The sequence below is a fragment of the Sprattus sprattus genome, assembly GCF_963457725.1.
Source record: "Sprattus sprattus genome assembly, chromosome: 9".
Classification (NCBI taxonomy): domain Eukaryota; kingdom Metazoa; phylum Chordata; class Actinopteri; order Clupeiformes; family Clupeidae; genus Sprattus; species Sprattus sprattus.
Genome location: NC_137928.1, coordinates 32,486,117 through 32,506,650, shown reverse-complemented (window position 1 = coordinate 32,506,650; position 20,534 = coordinate 32,486,117). Strand labels below are relative to the sequence as shown.

General features: G+C 40.1%; 1 protein-coding gene across 3 annotated transcripts in view; it reads right to left on the bottom strand.

Annotated features, from left to right (window-relative positions):
* The window catches only part of ercc2 (excision repair cross-complementation group 2), a 29,872-nt gene extending 11,404 nt beyond the window's left edge, over positions 1-18,468 (bottom strand). For all 3 annotated transcript variants that reach the window (XM_080844248.1, XM_080844247.1, XM_080844249.1), the window contains exons 1-13: positions 18,295-18,468; positions 9,903-10,002; positions 9,748-9,825; positions 9,602-9,664; positions 9,361-9,474; positions 9,165-9,281; positions 8,870-8,986; positions 6,785-6,908; positions 6,580-6,676; positions 6,274-6,407; positions 2,097-2,265; positions 1,743-1,861; positions 606-675 (exon numbers count right to left, since the gene is read on the bottom strand). In XM_080844248.1, coding sequence (XP_080700374.1) covers positions 606-675; positions 1,743-1,861; positions 2,097-2,265; positions 6,274-6,407; positions 6,580-6,676; positions 6,785-6,908; positions 8,870-8,986; positions 9,165-9,281; positions 9,361-9,474; positions 9,602-9,664; positions 9,748-9,825; positions 9,903-10,002; positions 18,295-18,299 — 1,307 coding nt within the window. In that variant the 5' untranslated portion in view covers positions 18,300-18,468. The remainder of the gene's footprint in view (positions 1-605; positions 676-1,742; positions 1,862-2,096; positions 2,266-6,273; positions 6,408-6,579; positions 6,677-6,784; positions 6,909-8,869; positions 8,987-9,164; positions 9,282-9,360; positions 9,475-9,601; positions 9,665-9,747; positions 9,826-9,902; positions 10,003-18,294) is intronic.
* Positions 18,469-20,534: the final 2,066 nt, after the last annotated feature.

Genomic DNA, 20,534 nt, shown 5'->3' with positions numbered 1-20,534 from the left:
GTTTCAGCATGGAGGGGCATGAACATCAGATTCTCGCTCCCAAGCCCCTCCTCATACACTTGACCATTGAGCAACACACTGGAGGTATAGTTCATCCTCAGAGAACAGCGACACCAAATATAAACATTACATTTCTCCCTCTGGTCTCTACAGCTTATACCCCCATCCATGGAATACCCCTCCAGTTAACCCAAGCCTAGGACTGTGTCCGCCAGCTGACTCCTGCACATCTTGTCTTTCTCTTAGGTAGTTCCTCCAAACATTAAGCTAGTTGGCTAGAACCCTTGCCCAAATGTCATTCCTCACCTACGATCCCTTTAACTCCTGAGCTCTTGACTTTTAAGAGCATAACCAAAAAGAAAAGAAAAGACATTTTCTCTCCAATGACAGCCTTCACTGCACAACTTAATTTCATAACCATAAGACACACATTGGATTTTGTGTTAATTCATTTAATTAATTGATCCTGAAAGAATGTGTGAGAAAAAAGAGAGACATCCGGTCTGTTGGAGTTGATGCTCCAGTATCATAGAGAGCCAATCAGTGGAGTTCACACTAAAACACAATGACCTCTTGACAGACAGATTTAAGAGCGCCTAACCAACCTGAAGTGCAGCACTGGATTGGCGATGGTGGGGGTCTTGTCTTCAAAGGGCTCAATGATGATGGTGAAACCTGAGAGAGCAACATATACAACTGTTCAAAACTTTCAACTCAATATTTTCCTTGTTTTGCCAATGTAAATCTCATTTAGTTCAATAAATATTCCGTTCAATTGATATACAGTCTAGGCAATGCCATGCTCTCTCCTCCTCTTGTCCTCTATTCATTTTGCATCTTGTATAACATCTTTATGTTTGTTTGTATCGCGTACATTTGACACATAATGTTTAAATTCATCTGCCATGTTTCTGACTCCCTCCCTCCCCTCCCTTCCCTTTTTCTATCTCCTTAATTTTCAAATCTCACTATTGACAAGAATGCATTGTTAATGTTGTCAATGAGCATTGTAACTGGAAACGAAACAAAATATATATATTTTTTTTATCTTTTCATATAAATTCATTTAAAAACCAAAGTCTAAAAAAATTAATCAATACTCAAAATTCATAATTCAATCCTACATCCAAAATGCAACTTTTCTTTTTGATTTTGTCTTTAGGGTTTTACAAAACCAAAAAAGAGAACATGGGACTGGGGGCGCACAACTGTCATCTTTGATTTGCACAGAAGTTTAATGGAAGGGAAAAGATGCATCATGATGAAACACTTCTGGGAACCATATCAAGGTTGTGAACCTCCTATTATGCCGATCAGATCCATGCAGATCCACTGGAATATTTCAGGAGGTCACAAAACATGACCCGTTCACATTTTCCACACAGAGGAGCTTTCCAAAGACCACCGGGCCTAACGTCCAGTACGTCTGTTGTTTCAGACTCTATGATCTGAAAGTGCCTTGATGTCGATTGTTAATGGAGTAAAATGATTCAATAAAACTGAACTGAATTCAAATGACTGTAAGGTACATGGGAGGTTTCGCAAAATTGTTATTTCAAGTGTATACTATTATGTCTACCACTGACAATGACAATGACTGTTTATTTTATGGATAAGAAATAATGAAGCGATTCCAAATCTTTGAATGTTAGTGCATGTTCAGCAGACACATCATCTATTTCCTTTGAAAACAGTCTCAGTTTCTTTAGTCCCAGTCAGTGACGCTCGAGAACCACACATACCTTTGCTGTAGGTGCTGACCAGAGTGGCAAAATGTGAGATGAGTGTAATAGCAGAGAAGTCAGCAACGTCTGCAATCTCCAGTGTTCGTAGTAAAGAGTGTAACCGCTCAGCACAGAACCTAGAACATTAAAGAAAGGAGTTTCACTAACTGAGGGATATAGAACATGATGTTGGTTTGTTTTGCTGCCTGACAATTACAGTAGAAACAACAGATATGTCATATTCTAACTTCACCACAAATTGCTTTCTATACCAATTTCACATGTTAATACTGACAAATCTAGAGTGGAAAAATTACATTTACATAACATGTTATCACTGTCTACCAAAAATAAATACAGAAAGCAACTGACCTCATGGGTTTCCGATCAATGCACACCTTCTCAAAGATGTCCTTGAGAAACTGAGGAGCACTTTCCTGTACCACATGGTGGGTACGTAATCTGGACTTCAAATACTCAAGGAAACGCTTCAAGAAGCCTATAAAGTGCTCTGCAGTGCGGATGCTGCCAGGAACAGCCTCTGTTCAAAATGAAAAGGTAAAAAAAAGTAACAATGTTAAAATTGTACAACCACTACAGTAACAAAATTAACCTTTTGATATTGGCGACATCATTGAGTGTAGATGTAGGGACAAATACAGTGCCACTTTAAAGTATGTGAACCCCTTGAGCACTTAAGAGTTATCTGTTATTTTACCATGATTTTTAATTTTTTTCATCACCAATTTTCCATAGATGAAATGTCAGGTTTATGTTTATCATTTGCATGTACTTGTTTAGAGGGAATTGTTTGAGTAGCCAAAAAACTACATGAAACATGGAATTAGTGTATTTTCAAAAGTAAGTGAACCCCCAGCTCCATTGGTAAAGTCAAGAAGGGAACAGATTCGGTGAAACACTTTTGGGTGCTTAATTAGTCAATTAAGCAAACCAATCAACTGAGACAAACAAATAATTTACAAATGGAGAAAATGGAGTTTGTCAGAATTAGTTTTTTTTACGTTTGTCCACCCGCCTCTTGAGGATTGACCACAAGTCCTCAATGGGATTATGGTCTGGGGAGTTTCCTGGCCAATGGACCCAAAATATCGATGTTTTGTACCCGAGCCACTTAGTTATCACTTTTGCCTTATGGCAAGGTGCTCCATCGTGCTGGAAAAGGCATTGTTCATCACCAAACTGTTCCTAGATGGTTTGGAGAAGTTGCTCTCGGAGGATGTTTTGGTCCAGCAAGCGCCAGGACCGTCTCCTAAACATGATTCAGCTGCGGGATCGGGGAAGAAGACAAGGTGAGCGCTATCATCAGTCCTGTGTCAAGCCAACAGTAAAGCATCCTTAGACCATTCATGTGTGGGGTTGCTCCTCAGCCAAGGGAGTGGGCTCGCTCACAATTTTGCCAAAGAACACAGCCATGAATAAAGAATGGTACCAAAACATCCTCCGAGAGCCCCTTCTCCCAACCATCCAGGAACAGTTTGGTGATAAACAATGCCTTTTCCAGCATGATGGAGCGCCTTGTCATAAGGCAAAAGTGATAATTAAGTGGCTCGGGGAACAAATCATTGATATTTTGGGTCCATTGGCCAGGGAACTCCCCAGACCTTAATCCCATTGAAAACTTGTGGTCAATCCTCAAGAGGCGTGTGGACTAACAAAAAAAAACAATTTCTGACGAACTCCAAGCATTGATTATGCAAGAATGGGCCGCCATCAGTCAGGATGTGGCCCAGAAGTTAATTGACAGCATGCCAGGGCGGATTGCAGAGGTCTTGAAAAAGAAGGGTCAACACTGCAAATATTGACTTTTTGCATTAACTTCAACTAATTGCCAATAAAAGCCAGTGACACTTATTAAATGTTTGTAATTATACTTCAGTCTTCCATAGTAACATCTCACAAAAATATCTAAAGACACTGAAGCAGCAAACTTTGTGAAAATGCATATTTGTGTCATTCTCCAAACTTTTGGCCACGACTGTATATTTTAACTGAATACACAATTCAAACATGGAAAATTCAATGCTAAATAATTCACCTTCCAAAAATAGTTCCAAAATATTCAGTTGGAAGATTTCTTAATTATTAAGCAGGTAATATTTTGCCCACTTATTTTTCCACCGTTACGAATTCAATCTGCCAGAATTTAGAACATTCACCACCCACAGAGCTCAAAAGTGGACACAAGAGGTGCCGGCACTTTAGGACCTTCCTACACTCACACATAACTCCAGAGGGCAGTCTTCACCAAGGGGACACATATCAGTATATTACACCAATAATTAAACTAACACCACACCAGCTAGCTGGAGATTAGCTTCAAATGCAGTGTTTGACAAACGACATTTACAACATGCATAATGTGGCTATCCTGCGTTCCTACAGGCTAAAGTTTGTGCTCCCTGCTAACATTTTCCAGTTTACTTGTACCCAATCACTACAAGGAAGTAATTCAACACATAACAGTAGTTCAATTCCCTAACACAGTTAGTGCCCAACAACCAACAGAATCCAGCAGTTTGTGACACATTAATGATTCATTGATACAAAGCACAAATCTGATGCACAGCTGCAAACTTTACAGGCTACAACATACAAAATTAAACCACAAGGATATAATTCCACCAAACATAGTACTTTCATTTTGAGCACAACCTCTGCCATTTGGAAGTTGGCCGTATATAGATGAATATGTCCACTCACATGTGGAACATGGCCAGAGCTTGCAGTATTGTTTTAACCAAGCCTTTTACCTATTACTTTTTAATTTATTAAAAAATATAAAAAATACATTTGACATTGAAACCACTGTTTCAAATTGTTTAGTGTTCTTCCCTTACCCTAATCCAGGTTGGTTACCCCAAGGAGCACTACCACCCCCGACCCCTTCCCTGGGTTCAGTGCGGACACATGTGTCCAGTTTCCGAGCGTAGTCCGATTTCAATCGAAGATCCAATTCATGTGACTCTCCAAATCTAGATTTCCTGTGTCCGACTGAAATCCGATGTACACCCCCAGATAAGTGATCGGATTACGCTGGAAATCGGACAACGTGCGCATGTGACTCTCGAATCTAGATTTCAACTGGATAACAACAACTTTTGCACGTTCTTGAGATCCTGCCCATGCCATCATGATATGATAATCGCTGCTAGACGCTTCTTCGCGGTTCTTGTGCTCCCTCTCATTCACTTTGAAATACTGAAACCGAAAACTGAAACTTTGAAACTGAAACGACTGAACGTGCTAATTCACTGAACAAATATTTTCATATTACTTTTACACCAGTTGTTAGTCATGTAATCCATTCATACTGATGTGAATCAATCAATACTAATACAACTTTAACTGTGGTGTGTTTTTGTTTCATTTCACAACTTATTTACTGTAAAATCAACGGTAGCAGATGCCCGCTTGTAAACATTCCACATTTGATTTGAACTGACGCGGCCAAGATCTGGATTTTTCCCTGCCATGTGCCGTGAGATAACGCAGTTAACCCCCCATGGAGACCCCATGGAGAGAGAAGTCGGGGTTTGGCCGAAATTGGAGTACTGCCATCATGTGAACGCACTGTGTGATGCACACATAAACCCCACCTATGAGGAGCTTCCACAAAAGCTGAGGAGACACTTTTTCATTGCACCAGAAGGGAATTGGGCATAAAAAGGTTTGCCAACGATTTAACATTCCAAGAGACAACATTGGCTGCAAACTTGCCTGACCCAAAATGTCATCCCGAGCCCTTAGCAACTTAATCAGGACAACTAAGAAAAAGCCCTGTGTTACTGCAAAAGCCCTCCAGGATCAACTGATGAAGGCCAGGACAAGTGCTCCAGTGGTAACTAGAAGACGAGCTTGGTTGCGAAAAAGATCCTGGAATGTCCTGGATTGGCCTACTCAGTCCCTGAATTAAAATCCGATTGAAAATCTTTGGTGGGATTTAAAGAAGGCAGTTGGAGCATTAAGACATCAGTGAGCTAGAGGCTTTTGCACGTAAAGATTCCAATAGAGAGGTGTAAGAACACTTACTTACTGAAAAAGCTTATTAGAAGTTATAAAGGCTAAAGGATGCTCCACAAAGTAAGCTGGGTGTTAAATAATAGTGCACATGCACATTTGTGAAAAGAAATACATTTTGTATTTGAACTTTAAGAACTGTATGATCTCAAAATAGCTCAAATATTCATCAATAAATATTTTTGGTTGTTTTAATGAGGATTTTTGTCATATATTCATTAACCTCGATTCACACCATGGGGTTGAATATTTCCGATTGCAACTGTATATCCAAACCTACACCCCTACTACTTTCATGACAGCATGCACTAAAGCTCCTCCAGTTTGAGCAAACCCTGATGAGCCATGGTGTTGCCCCATGATCTCACTTGACAATAGTCCAAATAGTGCCCCCATTAAGGTTCACTGGGGTTACGGTCGGGTTTCTAATAAGAAACGTCAGCAAATCAGTGTAGCCTCTACATGCACCGCAAAACACTGATGGTACAACACCTTATAAAGCTGAACAAACCTTGAAGGATTTCATCTGGTAGCACTGGGTTAGACAAGAAGACGTCTGTTTCTCTTGCAACGCTTGCCTCCTTCAACCCTTCCAGCAGCTGTCTATACTCCTCTTTGAGTTTGGCTGCGTCCGTTTCTTTGATCCTAAAAATACCAAAGACCAAGAAATGTTTCTGTTTTAAGTCTGACGTGAAAAAACCTCACTGTAAAGCAATACACGACAGGAAAATATGTTCAGCTTTTCATGAAAATATATCACAGCCCCAACTCATCATTCAACTAAGTGTTATCTCATGCCATCATGAGAACAATCTACCTCTGAATCGTGCTCTGCAAAGTGTCCACATTGAGTTGACAGCGATCTAAGGTCCTGCGTGTGATGTTGACACTCATAGAATCAATGCACACACTGTCTGGCAAAGAGAAAAACACATACCTTACAAACAGATAAAAAAAAAAAATTCTTCAATTTAACATTTTAAAATGGTTTTAAAAGATTTTAAAGCCAGGGTTTTAATTACCAATGTTGTGAGCTTCATCAAAGACAACCACAGATTTTTTAGAAAGCTCTTTGGAGACCAGGTCTGCAATCTTTGGGTCCAGGAGGTAGTGGTAGCTGTAGACTATTATATTTGCATGAAGGATCTGAGAAGCAGAAGAATCAGAGAGTCCGAATCAGAGTGTGATCATACCAAAAACAGAGCACAATAGATGGCAATCCAACCAATCAGCAACCAGTGCGGATCATTCAAGGGGATGATGACATCATGCAGCTCCAACAATGGCAGCAGTGCTAGAGCTAGGTGAAGCCATCTGTTTCTGTTATCTGCCACTGTGGACAGAGATCTATTTCTTGTCTGGAACTGAAGGAATCAGAATTTAAGGTTCAGAGTTAATAATGAGTTAATAATGATATACCTTAGTCAATAATTCAATGCATCTAATATCTAGTTGTTATTGTGCTTTATTTGGACTTTGGCTAGGTGAATATACTTATGATGGTTTGACCTGAATGAGGTGTGATAAGTTAGCCTGACGATGTCATACTCATAATTCTAGTCTGATGCCTCTCCGTTGAGCTGTGATTATGGGGCGTATTTCCATGAACCAGGAAAAAAAAATGCCTCTTCGCTCAATTGGATACCTAGAACTAATCAGAGCAACGTAGTACGACCATCTGATACATTCAACTTTTGCTCACGTTATACTTATTAGCAGCGAGGCTAGCAAGCTACTATGTGTTTCAATGGATTTTTGGTCTATGCATTAGCAATAACATAACAATAATGGTCTTTACGGTGCAAACCCATGACAGCGACGCAACCAAGTTCCATCGCTTTGAGTGGGCGTGGTGTAGCGTGTGGAAATAGCATAACAGACTGGACTAGTGAGCTAGTGAGCAAGCTAGTCAGTTAGAAGCTATCTAGTCACTTGTCTTTATATCAAAACTGTCATTGTGTTCAAATAAGCCCAGGATTAAATATATAACATACCAGGAGCAACAACAAGCCCTTACAATGCCATCCAAACCTTTCTTTTGAGCAAATTAAACTACCAAACGATGCCATAATTAAAATTAATATAAAATAGTCCTACAATTTTCAAACCGTCACAGACGACATCAAACAATCTCATTGGACGCTGAGAAGTTTCAACATATTCAAATTGTCATCGGTCGCGTCGCCCAAATCGCTGGTCTACGTCACAATGGATTGGCTCCCGTTGAAATGCATGGGTTTGGAAATCGCGTTGCTCATAACAGTGTCATGGGTTTGCACCGTTAGAGCTTCAGTTAAGACCTACAATACTCTCCAACATTCGTGTTGCACATACACAACTAACTGAGTCAATGTAGACATAAAAAAGTCGTGTAGATAGCTTAAATCGCATTAAATATGTCCCACTAATAGGCTCCCGAGGCGCCGCCATCTTGGTACGATTTCGTATGTACCGTTAATTCAACTCAAGCGTTGGTTGGTCATCTGTCCATCATTGTATAAAGCCCGCCCTGACAATTTGATTGGTCCGGCAGAATCCTGCCTTCTGATAATCTCTCCCCAACGGCACAGAGCCAGACCGAACTTTCCAACCTCAAATTTTGTGGGCGGGTTCGGTCTGGTATCCAGGCTAGTGGTCTCATTCCCTTCCTCTTGGTCAAATCAAAGTGCCTTGATGGACCTGGGCCTTATAAATAGGGTGACCCCAAAACTCTGAGTGCATATAACAGAAATGTTCCAATTGCTCAAGTTAGAAGAGTCTTAGGTGAAGCTCTGAGTGAGTGAACTTCAGTCTCTGTCTCACAACGGTGGCCGCCATTTGTACAAGATTAAAACTGTTTCCTAAATGATCATATCTAAGACTGGGTCTCCAAATATATTGTATAAAATGAATCCTATCAGAACTCTCATAGACAGGCACTGACTCACCTGTCTGTAAGGCTCCACTGCAGACTACTGATCACTGAACGCCTAAAACCCTTTCACACATTAGTTTTTGTGCTGGTATTTACGATTTACTCTTTCTACTTGTGTACAAAAATGTCAAAAACAACTTGGAAATATGTGATACTAGCTAAAAGGAGTGAATTTGAGTAGTATGACACTTACTGAGTATCTTGCCAGGTAGTAGGGACACCATCCCTTTCTGCGTCCATAATCCTTCAGGTCATCAAGGTTGTACACACCAGCTGACACTGGCACCTGTCTGCCGACAGCATCAAACTCCTGAAACATTCAGAGAGGAGGACTGAATCAGGGTTTCTGTTGGGGATTTGAGTACAATTGGCTATCACTAGGTCTGATGTCGGACATTAAACTCTCCAGGTTGTGGAAGAAATGACAATTTCGGTTCTGTTGGTTATGGTGAACAACATTGGTGCTCTGGTTCCTTCTTGCACCTCACCTCATAAAAGCAGCAGGACGGCAGGCTGGGGTCGCTCTGGCGCTGCGCTCGCATATACGATGCAGTCAGACTGTGGCACTTCCCGTCCACCTCCTTCCCAAAGCGCAGGGAACTGACCTGAACCAGTACACAAACATAATATTCAATCATGCTGTATTTTCTTCCCAAAACAAACAGACCAGTTGTGAATACTCACCTCTGGATGAACACACAGGTTTTTGCGGGAAGAGAGAGCCAGTGCTAAGAAGTTGTTTGTCTTGCCTGTCTCTTTAGCATAAAATTCAATAAGTTTCCTCAATTCCTCCACAACCTGACATAAAGGGGAAACAAACATCACATCATTAAAAGCCTGACCATTCATTAATTGCATGTGGAAGTCCTGCCAGTATGTGATAGGTATCAACACTTTGAAATGCATATGAACACAAATGCCTCACCTTCTCTATCTCAGGGACTGTCCGTGAGCAATAAACCAGCTTGGTTACCTCCAGAGGATGTGCCTATAAATAACAAAAACACAGAGTACTAAAGACCACACATTTTTATTATTTTATATCAATAAATGTAAGGCATGGTTACTCACTCGCTGATATGCAACAATCAGCGACAGAAGGGAGATGGTTTTTCCTGTCCCTGATGGCATCTCCAGAACTCCATGTCCCTAAAGAAAGTTTGTGCAAGTAAGAGGACATATGACAAATTGCTTCCCATGATGGGAGGTTAAAGGTTATTTCCTACCTTGGCATCAAGTGTTCTCTTGAGTTCCAGCATATACGAGTACTGTTCAGGGTAAATGTAGTCGTATGGAAAGTACACCAACAGCCCTTCAATATTTAACCTTGGAGAGAGAAAAAAATAAAAAGTAATAAGCTCATGTATTTTAATTTTCCACAATCCAAAAATGAGCATGACTGAGAATGACAGCAAAGTACTGCAAAGTCAAATGTAGTGACAATTCAAAATATCATAACTGTACATATAGAATTCACGAACCTGGACTAAGGTTCGGGCTTTTAGAACTAGTTTAGATTAATTTATAATCATTTTACGTTGCATGCTGTTGTCTTCTCATCAAGAGCCCCGATCTAGGTATGAGCACAAGTTTCAGCAGCGTCCTACTCAAACCAAGTCCCACAGAGCTAGCAGAGCCATTGTTTTCCTAAGGAGCCCAGAATATTTTCTAGAGGTGTAAATCTTCTCTGGCGTCACAAGGGCTTGCCAAGTGTCGATAAGATGGATCTCATCTGAATATCCTGGAGCTTACCGACTCACAGTGCATCCAGCACTTTTGAAGCGATAATCCCCTACACTTGTGCAGACGCCTGGATGAAAAACTTTCAAGCCACAGAAGTCATCTACATTTTCTGTCTGTCCTCATCAACATAATGTATGTTAAGTGTTTAATACGCAAGGGTAGGGTATGCAACATGATCTGGTGCTGAGATATTGAAACATGCTCTGTGATGTAGCCTACCTTCTCCTCAATGATATGAGTTTTTATATCATGAATCTCAGCTCATTTTCTCATTTGAGTGCATCAAGATCTGGCTCCTGTGGTGAAATCCTCCTCATGCTGACGATGCTGATAATGTGGCTGTGTTACTTCTCTTTGGGGGCCTAAGGTGACCAGGGTTCGAAGCCCATATATGTTCCTTACCTTAAGGGAGCTCTCCCACCACTGAGACAGACAGCATGTGAAATATTTTCTAGTGCACGACTGGTATTCTGTTGACAGACTTGTTTCTGTTCTCTCCCATATAGTCGGGCCTTTCCCTGCAAATGCTGATGGCTGTGATGACATTGAACCTTACTACCATTACCTACAATTACATACAGTACCAGTCAAAAGTTTGGACACACCTTTAATTTAGTTGAGAAGTGTTTTCTTTACTTTTATTATTTTCTAAATTATAGATTAATACTGAAGACATTTAAACTACAGAAGAACACATATGTAATGATGTTGTAAACAAAAAAAGTGTTATCTACCATGTAGAAAATAATTAAAGTAAAGAAAAGACTTCTCAAAAAATGAGAAGGTGTGTCCAAACTTTTGACTGGTACTGTATATGCATAAGGCAAGCGACCTGTGACCACTCAATGTGGCTGACTCCTCTTACTCAAAACCCATCTCCACTGCGGGATACTGTGGTCGTTTTTCAACAAGATCCACTTGCAAACCCCTCTGCTTACAGCTCTCCACTCCCCCCTAACGGTTCTGCACAACTTCTACTCCACTGATGATTCATTATATATATATATATATATACACAGTACTGTGCAAAAGTTTTAGGCAGGTGTGAAAAAATGCTATGAACTAAGAATGCTTTGAAAAATGTAAACAATAAATGTTTATTTTTTATCCATTTACATGGTAAGACTGAGCACAGCAACAAGACAAAACGTAGTTATACTGCATCAGCAGGGTCTCTCCCAGACAAAGATTTCAAAGCAGACAGGGGTTTCAAAATGTGCAGTTCCAGCTCTTTTGAAGAAGACGTTGAGGATCGTAGACGCAGTGGTCAGCCAAGGAAACTTAATGCAGCTGATGAAAAACACATCAAGCTTATTTACCTTCGAAATCGGAAGATTTCAAGCAGTGGCATCAGCTCAGAACTGGCAGAAACTAGTGGTACCCAGGTACAGACATTTACTGTCCGGGGAAGTCTGGCCAGAAGTGGTCTTCATGGAAGAGTTGCAGCCAAAAAGCTCTACCCCGACAAGGAAACAAGGCCAAGTGACTGAACTAAGCACGTAAACATAGAAACTAGGGTGCAGAAACATGGCAGAAGGTGCTCTGGACTGATGAGTCAAAATTAGAAATATTTGGCTGTAGAAGAAGGCAGTTTGTTCGCTGGAGGCTGGAGAGAGGTACAATAATGAGAGTCTGCAGGCAACAGTGAAGCATGGTAGAGGTTCCTTTCCAGTTTGGGGCTGCATTTCTGCAAGTGGAGTTGGAGATTTGGTCAGGATGAATGGTGTCCTCAATGCTGAGAAATACAGGCAGATACTAATCCATCATGCAATACCATCAGGGAGGCGTATGATTGGCACCAAATGTATTCTGCAGCAGGAACATAACCCCAAACATACAGCCAATGTCATTAACAACTATCTTCAGCTTAAAGAAGAACAGAAAGTCCTGCAAGTGATGGTATGACCCCCACAGAGCCCTAATCTCTACATCATCGAGTCTGTCTGGGTTTACATGAAGAGACAGAAGCATTTGAGGAAGCCTACATCCACAGAAGATCTGTGGTTAGTTCTCTAAGATGTTTGGAACAATTTACCAGCCGTGTTCCTTCAAAAACTGCGCAAGTGTATCTGGAAGAATTGATGCTATTTTGAAGGCAAAGGGTGGTCACACCAAATATTGATTTAATTTAGAATTTTCTTCTGTTCCTTCACTGCATTTTGTTAATTTATGAAGAATTGATGAAAATAAACTGTTAACACTTCCATTTTTGAAAGTATTCTTAGTTTACAGCATTTTTTCACACCTGCCTAAAACTTTTGCACAGTACTGTATATATATATATATATATATATATATATATATATATATATATATATATATATATATATATATATATATTTCTACTCTACTTATGATTCATCTTATATATATATTTCTTTCTGCCATCCCATTTATCCATAACATAAAGAAATGCCATCACTGTCATGGTTTTCTGCTTCATAGCTCTGCTTAGCCTTATAATAGCAACCTAATGAGCATACTGTATGCCCAACTAAGCAGCTTATTTCATCCACTGTCAATCTTGTATGTGTGCTTGAGTGTATATATGCCGCATATACGCAAAGCCAGCCACAGCATGAGCGGCATATGTACATTTGATTAAGCATGCAGGGTATAAACAACATATACATTATGACGTCACACCCCAAGTTGACCGCATTCCAGTACAACAAGTCAAGAAAACAAATGCAATACGAATTTGTAAACAATCCCAGTTGATAACGCATTTGATGTACACATATTTTTGTGCATACAAACATTGTAGTAACATGTCCAAAGATAGAACTTCGACATTACTGTGTGTACTAAGACTTAAGTCCTAATAAAGCATATTACTAAAGCTTTCACACTGTTGATGTGCGGGTCAGCCATGTTGGATTCTAAAGTCTGTGTTGTGAGATTTGTCCAACTTTCCGAGTCGGAAATTCGACTTCCAGTTGAAATCTCTGACAGGGAACTTGGAAATTCCGACCACCCAGTTCAAATGGAACGCATCATTAGAATGAGTCTTCAATGACCATTTGTGATTGGATCTCCCTTCCCAACTCTATAATCAAATAAACAAGTACATCAGGTATATATGTGTGTGCTTTTCATTTTGAAAATAAGATATAAGGCAGGTCTGAAGAATCAACACTTGAAGTTCGGTTTTTCTTACGTGTTTTCAGCTTTGTATGACGGGGCCACAAATAGAACCACGTTTGTTGAAGACAATACTTAGATTTGCCAACATACAAATCTTTAATATTGTTGTCTGTGACAACGTGACCGTGGCTGCTGTATACACTACGAGTTTGCACTACAGTCATAGGCATGCTATTATAATGGGTTATTCTTACCATTAGGGTATGTGTATGCCATCAGTTGATTATATAGTGTCATGAAGAGGAATAAGGACGTCCCCGCAGGCCAATATGGATGATTAGATTGGAATAGATTAAACTTTATTGTCATTGCACAGAGTACAAGTACTGAGACAACAAAATGCAGATAGCATCTAACCAGAAGTGCAAATAGCAGAAGAGTGCAGAGTATGTACAGTGGTAATATAAAAAATAAATAGATAGGATATATACAGTATGATATAAGATATATGGGGCACGCATGAGGGGACATTTGTGAGTGCATGCATGTGAACACATGCTCGTGCTCATCGAATTGCAAACTCGAGATTTTTGGCTCCTGCAGAAAACCGTCTTTGTGGATTATTCTATATCAAAAGATGTGAATGGCTACAAAAGGATTTCTTCTTGTTCGATAGAGTGGTGAAAAAGTACCTTTTTGAACAGAGGCTTCCTGTGCCAATTCTTTGTCACACACTTCAGCTTTGTTATATTAAGAAAGGAAGTGTATTATTTTCTGTTTATGGCTAATTAATAGCCCAAGAAAGGGCCATTCTTTCTGCAGTATCAGTAGGCTAGCCCAGCGGTTTTCAACAGGGGGTCCGTGGCCCCCTGGTGGTCCGCGACGGCATTGCAGGGGGTCCGCGACATGAGCCTATTGATAGTTTTCAGTGACGTCACTACAATTGTTAGCTGACGGGCAAAAAGAACAGCGAAACAGCGAGAAACAGTGGAAAACTTCGAGCAGTGCCTACTCAAATACGATTGCCATCAACCACAGACCATACCACTATAGCCAGACAGAAATATTCCGAAGGTAAAACAAATTTGGAACTTCTGATACATTTACTGCAGGTGTCCTGACATTTTTATTTCGTTAACCTCCCTAAAGTCCCTGTCTGAGCTCCAGTGTGGAGATATTTACATCTACCTAATAGAAAATCCGTCCCGATACACATCTCAAAAACTGAAAGCCTACAAAAGCACAGATAGTTATTTAATTTTCAGAAGTGGTTGGGTTCACAACGATGTCGTCTGGAAGGTGAAAACTAAAAACCATCTTCATAATCAGAGCAAAGATGAGTGCCATTTAATAGCTAGGTACTAGCTAGCAAGGTACCTGATGTAAGCTAGCAACCGTTAGTCTACCCAACGATGTTCTTTATTATGACACAATTCCCTGGTTTAAACAAGTACGAAAACCTGGTCTGGCGAATGACAAATTAAATGATCTTCCCATATATTTTCTACTGACATTGTAGTATTACTAGTTGAATAACAAAATACACTAGCCTAGCCTACTTGCTTGCTTAGGTACTTAGATAGAGCAGCAGCTCTAGATAGAGCAGATTTGAATCGTGTGGATGCTTTGTTTCTTGTCTTTATTACTTGATCTATTCCCATTTTAGGTAGTTATTCTGATAAATTACGTGACCAGAACAGGATGACTGCTTTTATTTCCAGCTCCAAAAGTAAGGCTACTTTACGGTGTGTCCGAGAAAAGTTGACCCAGAAGACGTCTACGTACAATCAGCTGGCAGCCACGGTGAAATATATATTTTTTTTAATCAGCTGGCAGGAGCGTGGGTGGGTTATAAATGCGATAAAGACTAAATTCGGGCTTGTCTCTTTGCCCGATTTAAACAGCCAACCGAGCAACAACTGTCTGGCATTTTACTAACTTATATTAAAAGAGCTTGAAAGGTGGGTGGTTCCTGTATTTACTCCCGTGTTAAACAGCTGTGGAACGTCTTTTTTACCCGCCATCTGGTCATTCTGACATCAGCTGAAAACTATCAATGTTGATCAAAGTAGACCAATGCAAATAAAATGACATTACAAGAAGCTTATTACATTTTTCAACAATTTTGTGTTGAACTATAAAATCAGTTAATCAGTTTGTTGGCCAATAGTCCAGTCATTGGTCGAGATTTCTCAACACAGGTGAGTTTTTGTAATCAATTCATAGGTTATTTGGCCATCGTAACAACTGCTGTTGTTAGTAGTCACAATCATAATAATAATAATATTTCAAGTTATAAACGACAAATTATTATTATCTATCCTTACTGCAAGGGGGGGGGGGGGGGGGGGTCGTGGGTTATTCTTGGTGGGGGTATGGGGTTTTGGGGGTTAGTGTTGGTGTTGGCTCTTACAACCTTAACGTCTGCAAAATATTTTCATCAACAGCTAAAAATACATAAAATAATGCTGATGTTATCCTGGAATTTAGAATACACACTTTGAGTAATCTAATGGAATAGGTTACAAATTAGATTTTAGGATATGGTCTGTCACCTGTTTTGGCCAGTAGCCTAACACTCATAACACTGTATAGACAATGTATTCGTACCCAGATCACGCACTTCAGCATTCTGCAATTTCTACAGTTCACGGCTTCAATAAAGAATTAAGGAATCGTCCAGGCCGTTGCGCTTGGGTTTGTGAGTGTCATGATCGAGTCTCATAATTAAAGTATTGCCTGAACTGAAAGTTTCTTTTTCATTATCAAACGTATTCTATCTCGGTGCATGTATTTCAATTAGCGTATACAGTCCATTAATCAGATTACACGGACAGTACTACTGTTAAATTACCTTATCACCTGTTCAATTAAATTACGTCATTGCATAGAAAAGTCCTAAGCAGGCTTTTGGTGCGTGTGCACCTTTGATAGATGTGTGTTGTACAGAAAGGCCCAGTCGAATTTAAATCCAGCACTTTGGCCCAGAGCAGGAAATAATTGACCAGATGAATATGGCAACAAACTACAGAGCCGTATCACCACATGTTAAAATTGGCTTTCGAAACCAGCCCTTGTCAGGGCTTATTGAACTTCAGGCATGAAAACGGGTAAGGGGTGAAAAAGGTGAGGAGGATATTACCCCTCTGGGGGGGTCCGGGGGCGTGCCCCCCCTGTAAGTAAAATTTAAATATTCCATATTTTAAAGCGTCAATCTGATGAAGTTTGAGATGCTTTTTTTCCAACCTGGGGAGAGCTGGAGAAACTTAGCTTCAGCCATGAGTCAAAAAATATTTTGGCCTCCTTTCTTAGTATTATGCAAGCCATTTCATGCCAGCCTGTCACTGGGTCTATCATTTACAGTATATGAGGCACAATGTGGTAAGGGCACCACAAATGGCTTAATGCATAGCCCCCACGAGAGATGCCGTAACTTAACTTGTCTACTCTTCCATCATGATTGACAGCCAATACAATGTTATGTAATTCAGATTTCAATACATTTTATTGGCGAGGCCCTTCGCGTTAATATTTCCATGCACTCGCATCATCCAGTTATTCAACATAATAAATCAGCGGCGAAAAAAAACAATACAATCATATATTCTTTAGAAGTACTAAATGATGCAAAATGTAAGGATCTCTTTTCATTTATGGAATTCTTGTCAAGAAAATATGATTCTATTGTTTTTTTCGCCGCTGATTTACTATGTTGAATAACTGGATATATATATTTAAAAATATGTTAAGCTCCTATTAAAGTATCCATCTATCTACTTCCAGTGGCACTTGCTCTTGACTGCTTTGCCTCATAGCTTGGCGACTTGGCCTTTTTGAGCAGAGAATCACTGAAGCCTTCCATGTGACAAGAGTCCCCTTTTCAGCCATGCTCACCTTTCTTGTCACCAAAGTGCTTATCATGTCAGTGCTCAGGGTTGCACTGTATTGGGTCTTGTTTATGGTAACGAGACTGAAAATGGTCATCTGACGTCATGATTTGTTTTATACCTGCAAGGCTTGTAAGTTGACTGGCTGAAATAGTAGGAATTATTTGCTACGTTAACAGTCTGTAGTCAAACACCTTTGCAATGGTCACTTTGCCCCAACAGAGCGATTCAAAGTTAGAACAGGGAGTCTCCGTGGCGTTTGAGTTAATGTAGCTAAATTATCTTACTCCATCAGTTATTCACACCGTGGCCGTCTCGTAACCAGGCTAATCACATCATTGCTAACTTTTTCATACTTGTATCTGAAGGTTATGCCCCTTGAAATGAATCATCCCGTTAAGTTACCGAACACATGTTTTAACGTTTTATATGGTAACATTACGGTCACACACAAAAAAATGCGTCCAGCAGGGATTCCAAAATTGTCCGGGATTTTGCCTTGTCGGATATTATTGTTTCTCTGGGTCTTTCACAAATGAGTTATTACGTCTTTACACGTTTTGGAAAGGGTATCACTTACGTTCCACCTTCTTGCGCGAGCTCTGTCATTGGTCAAACTTTCCCAGTGTTGACAGATATAATTCATTATCCTCCAAATACGATCATTTTGAGCCTTTGATATGATACGCAATTTACAATCTGGCAACACTGAGGACCTTGCCGCCGCCAGCACTAGTTCAGTACAAATGTACATGTCATCTGAATATGAAAAATATGTCCAACCCCCCCCCCCACAAAAACAAAACTCATCGAATCTACACGATTCACGTAGGTCACCTATTTTGTTTTCAAAACGGCGAATTTCGCTGAAAGGTGAGTGATTCTCATGCCTGGAACTTACTTCATTCCTCTTCAACTACAAAACCGGATCCAACAGAAGATGTTTCAACTATGTTCCGATAATCTTTACTGTTCCTTGTTGGTCGTGGTGTTGGTTGCAAGGCTCTTCGTCTTCTTCTTTGAGTTTTAAGCACATTACCATCAAATGTTTGTTTGGATTAGCGCCCTGCGCCAATTGTTTGCAAATGGGTCCTGCCTAAAATAAGCACTGTGAAACTATTATCAAAAGCACGTAGCATTTGTCTAGCCTCATCAACACTTCCGGTCGCTAAGAATCTTGGGAAATAAAGCCGGCCAGAACCATAGACGTACTATTACGTAATTCGCTCAGTGCAAGCATAGACATGTATAGGTAGACGCCGCCATAGACATGTATAGGTAGACGCCGCCTCCACTGCTTCAGCCCGTTGCCTCGGCGAAACGCGTCGCCGCCATATTGTTACAGGAGCGCTCTGACGCCAGAGGTCTGTCAAACGTGTTAAACAACCGCAAGTTGCCAGGAGCTGCGGTTTATCTGGATACAAATCAGGATAACCTTTTACATTTCGCAACCAATTTCATGGAGTATTCAAGGGTTTATGCTCTACGTGAAGTGTGTGAAAAAGATTTGCCTCTACATTACTTTGAATCTCGCTAGTTAAATCGCCAGTCACTCATGTGCATGGGTCTATGATAAACGCGCACCTGTCTTGCACAGCTCGTGCACTTTGAAAATACTGAGAAGCTCTATAAACTATCGAAATAGTGCTTCTTTAGTTACTACGTATTGACCATCATTAAGAGAAAGAGCATACATCAAATAGTGAAATACTGGCAGTCAGTGTGTTTTTCATAGTTTAATAGTTCCTTTTCAAGTATGTGCATTAAGAAATGAATGACTGTGCATTAAGAAATTAATGACTCAGTATAATGTGCAATGGAATAACATATATATGATATATATAATATGTGATACAATATAATATAATATATTTTAAGTATAGGTATATATTCATATTCCAGAAAATCAGGCTGCACCACATTGCAAAACTGAGCACGCTGCAATTACAGACTGGCAACAGTCGAAAAAATACGATACTTTTTAAAGGGTTCTAGCCTAGATTAAATTATTATATTATATCATATATTGTGTGAAATTCTATATTGTGTCAATTGCACTGCATAGATCTGAAAATGTTATGAGCATGATTGTATATGTCAAATTGTACAAATGTACAAATATATATATATACAGTACTGTGCAAAAGTTTTAGGCAGGTGTGAAAAAATGCTATGAACTAAGAATCCTTTGAAAAATGTAAACAATAAATGTTTATTTTTTATCCATTTACATGGTAAGACTGAGCACAGCAACAAGACACAACGTAGTTATACTGCATCAGCAGGGTCTCTCCCAGACAAAGATTTCAAAGCAGACAGGGGTTTCAAAATGTGCAGTTCCAGCTCTTTTGAAGAAGACGTTGAGGATCGTAGACGCAGTGTTCAGCCAAGGAAACTTAATGCAGCTGATGAAAAACACATCAAGCTTATTTACCTTCGAAATCGGAAGATTTCAAGCAGTGGCATCAGCTCAGAACTGGCAGAAACCAGTGGTACCCAGGTACAGACATTTACTGTCCGGGGAAGTCTGGCCAGAAGTGGTCTTCATGGAAGAGTTGCAGCCAAAAAGCTCTACCCCGACAAGGAAACAAGGCCAAGTGACTGAACTAAGCACGTAAACATAGAAACTAGGGTGCAGAAACATGGCAGAAGGTGCTCTGGACTGATGAGTCAAAATTAGAAATATTTGGCTGTAGAAGAAGGCAGTTTGTTCGCTGGAGGCTGGAGAGAGGTACAATAATGAGAGTCTGCAGGCAACAGTGAAGCATGGTAGAGGTTCCTTTCCAGTTTGGGGCTGCATTTCTGCAAGTGGAGTTGGAGATTTGGTCAGGATGAATGGTGTCCTCAATGCTGAGAAATACAGGCAGATACTAATCCATCATGCAATACCATCAGGGAGGCGTATGATTGGCACCAAATGTATTCTGCAGCAGGAACATAACCCCAAACATACAGCCAATGTCATTAACAACTATCTTCAGCTTAAAGAAGAACAGAAAGTCCTGCAAGTGATGGTATGACCCCCACAGAGCCCTAATCTCTACATCATCGAGTCTGTCTGGGTTTACATGAAGAGACAGAAGCATTTGAGGAAGCCTACATCCACAGAAGATCTGTGGTTAGTTCTCTAAGATGTTTGGA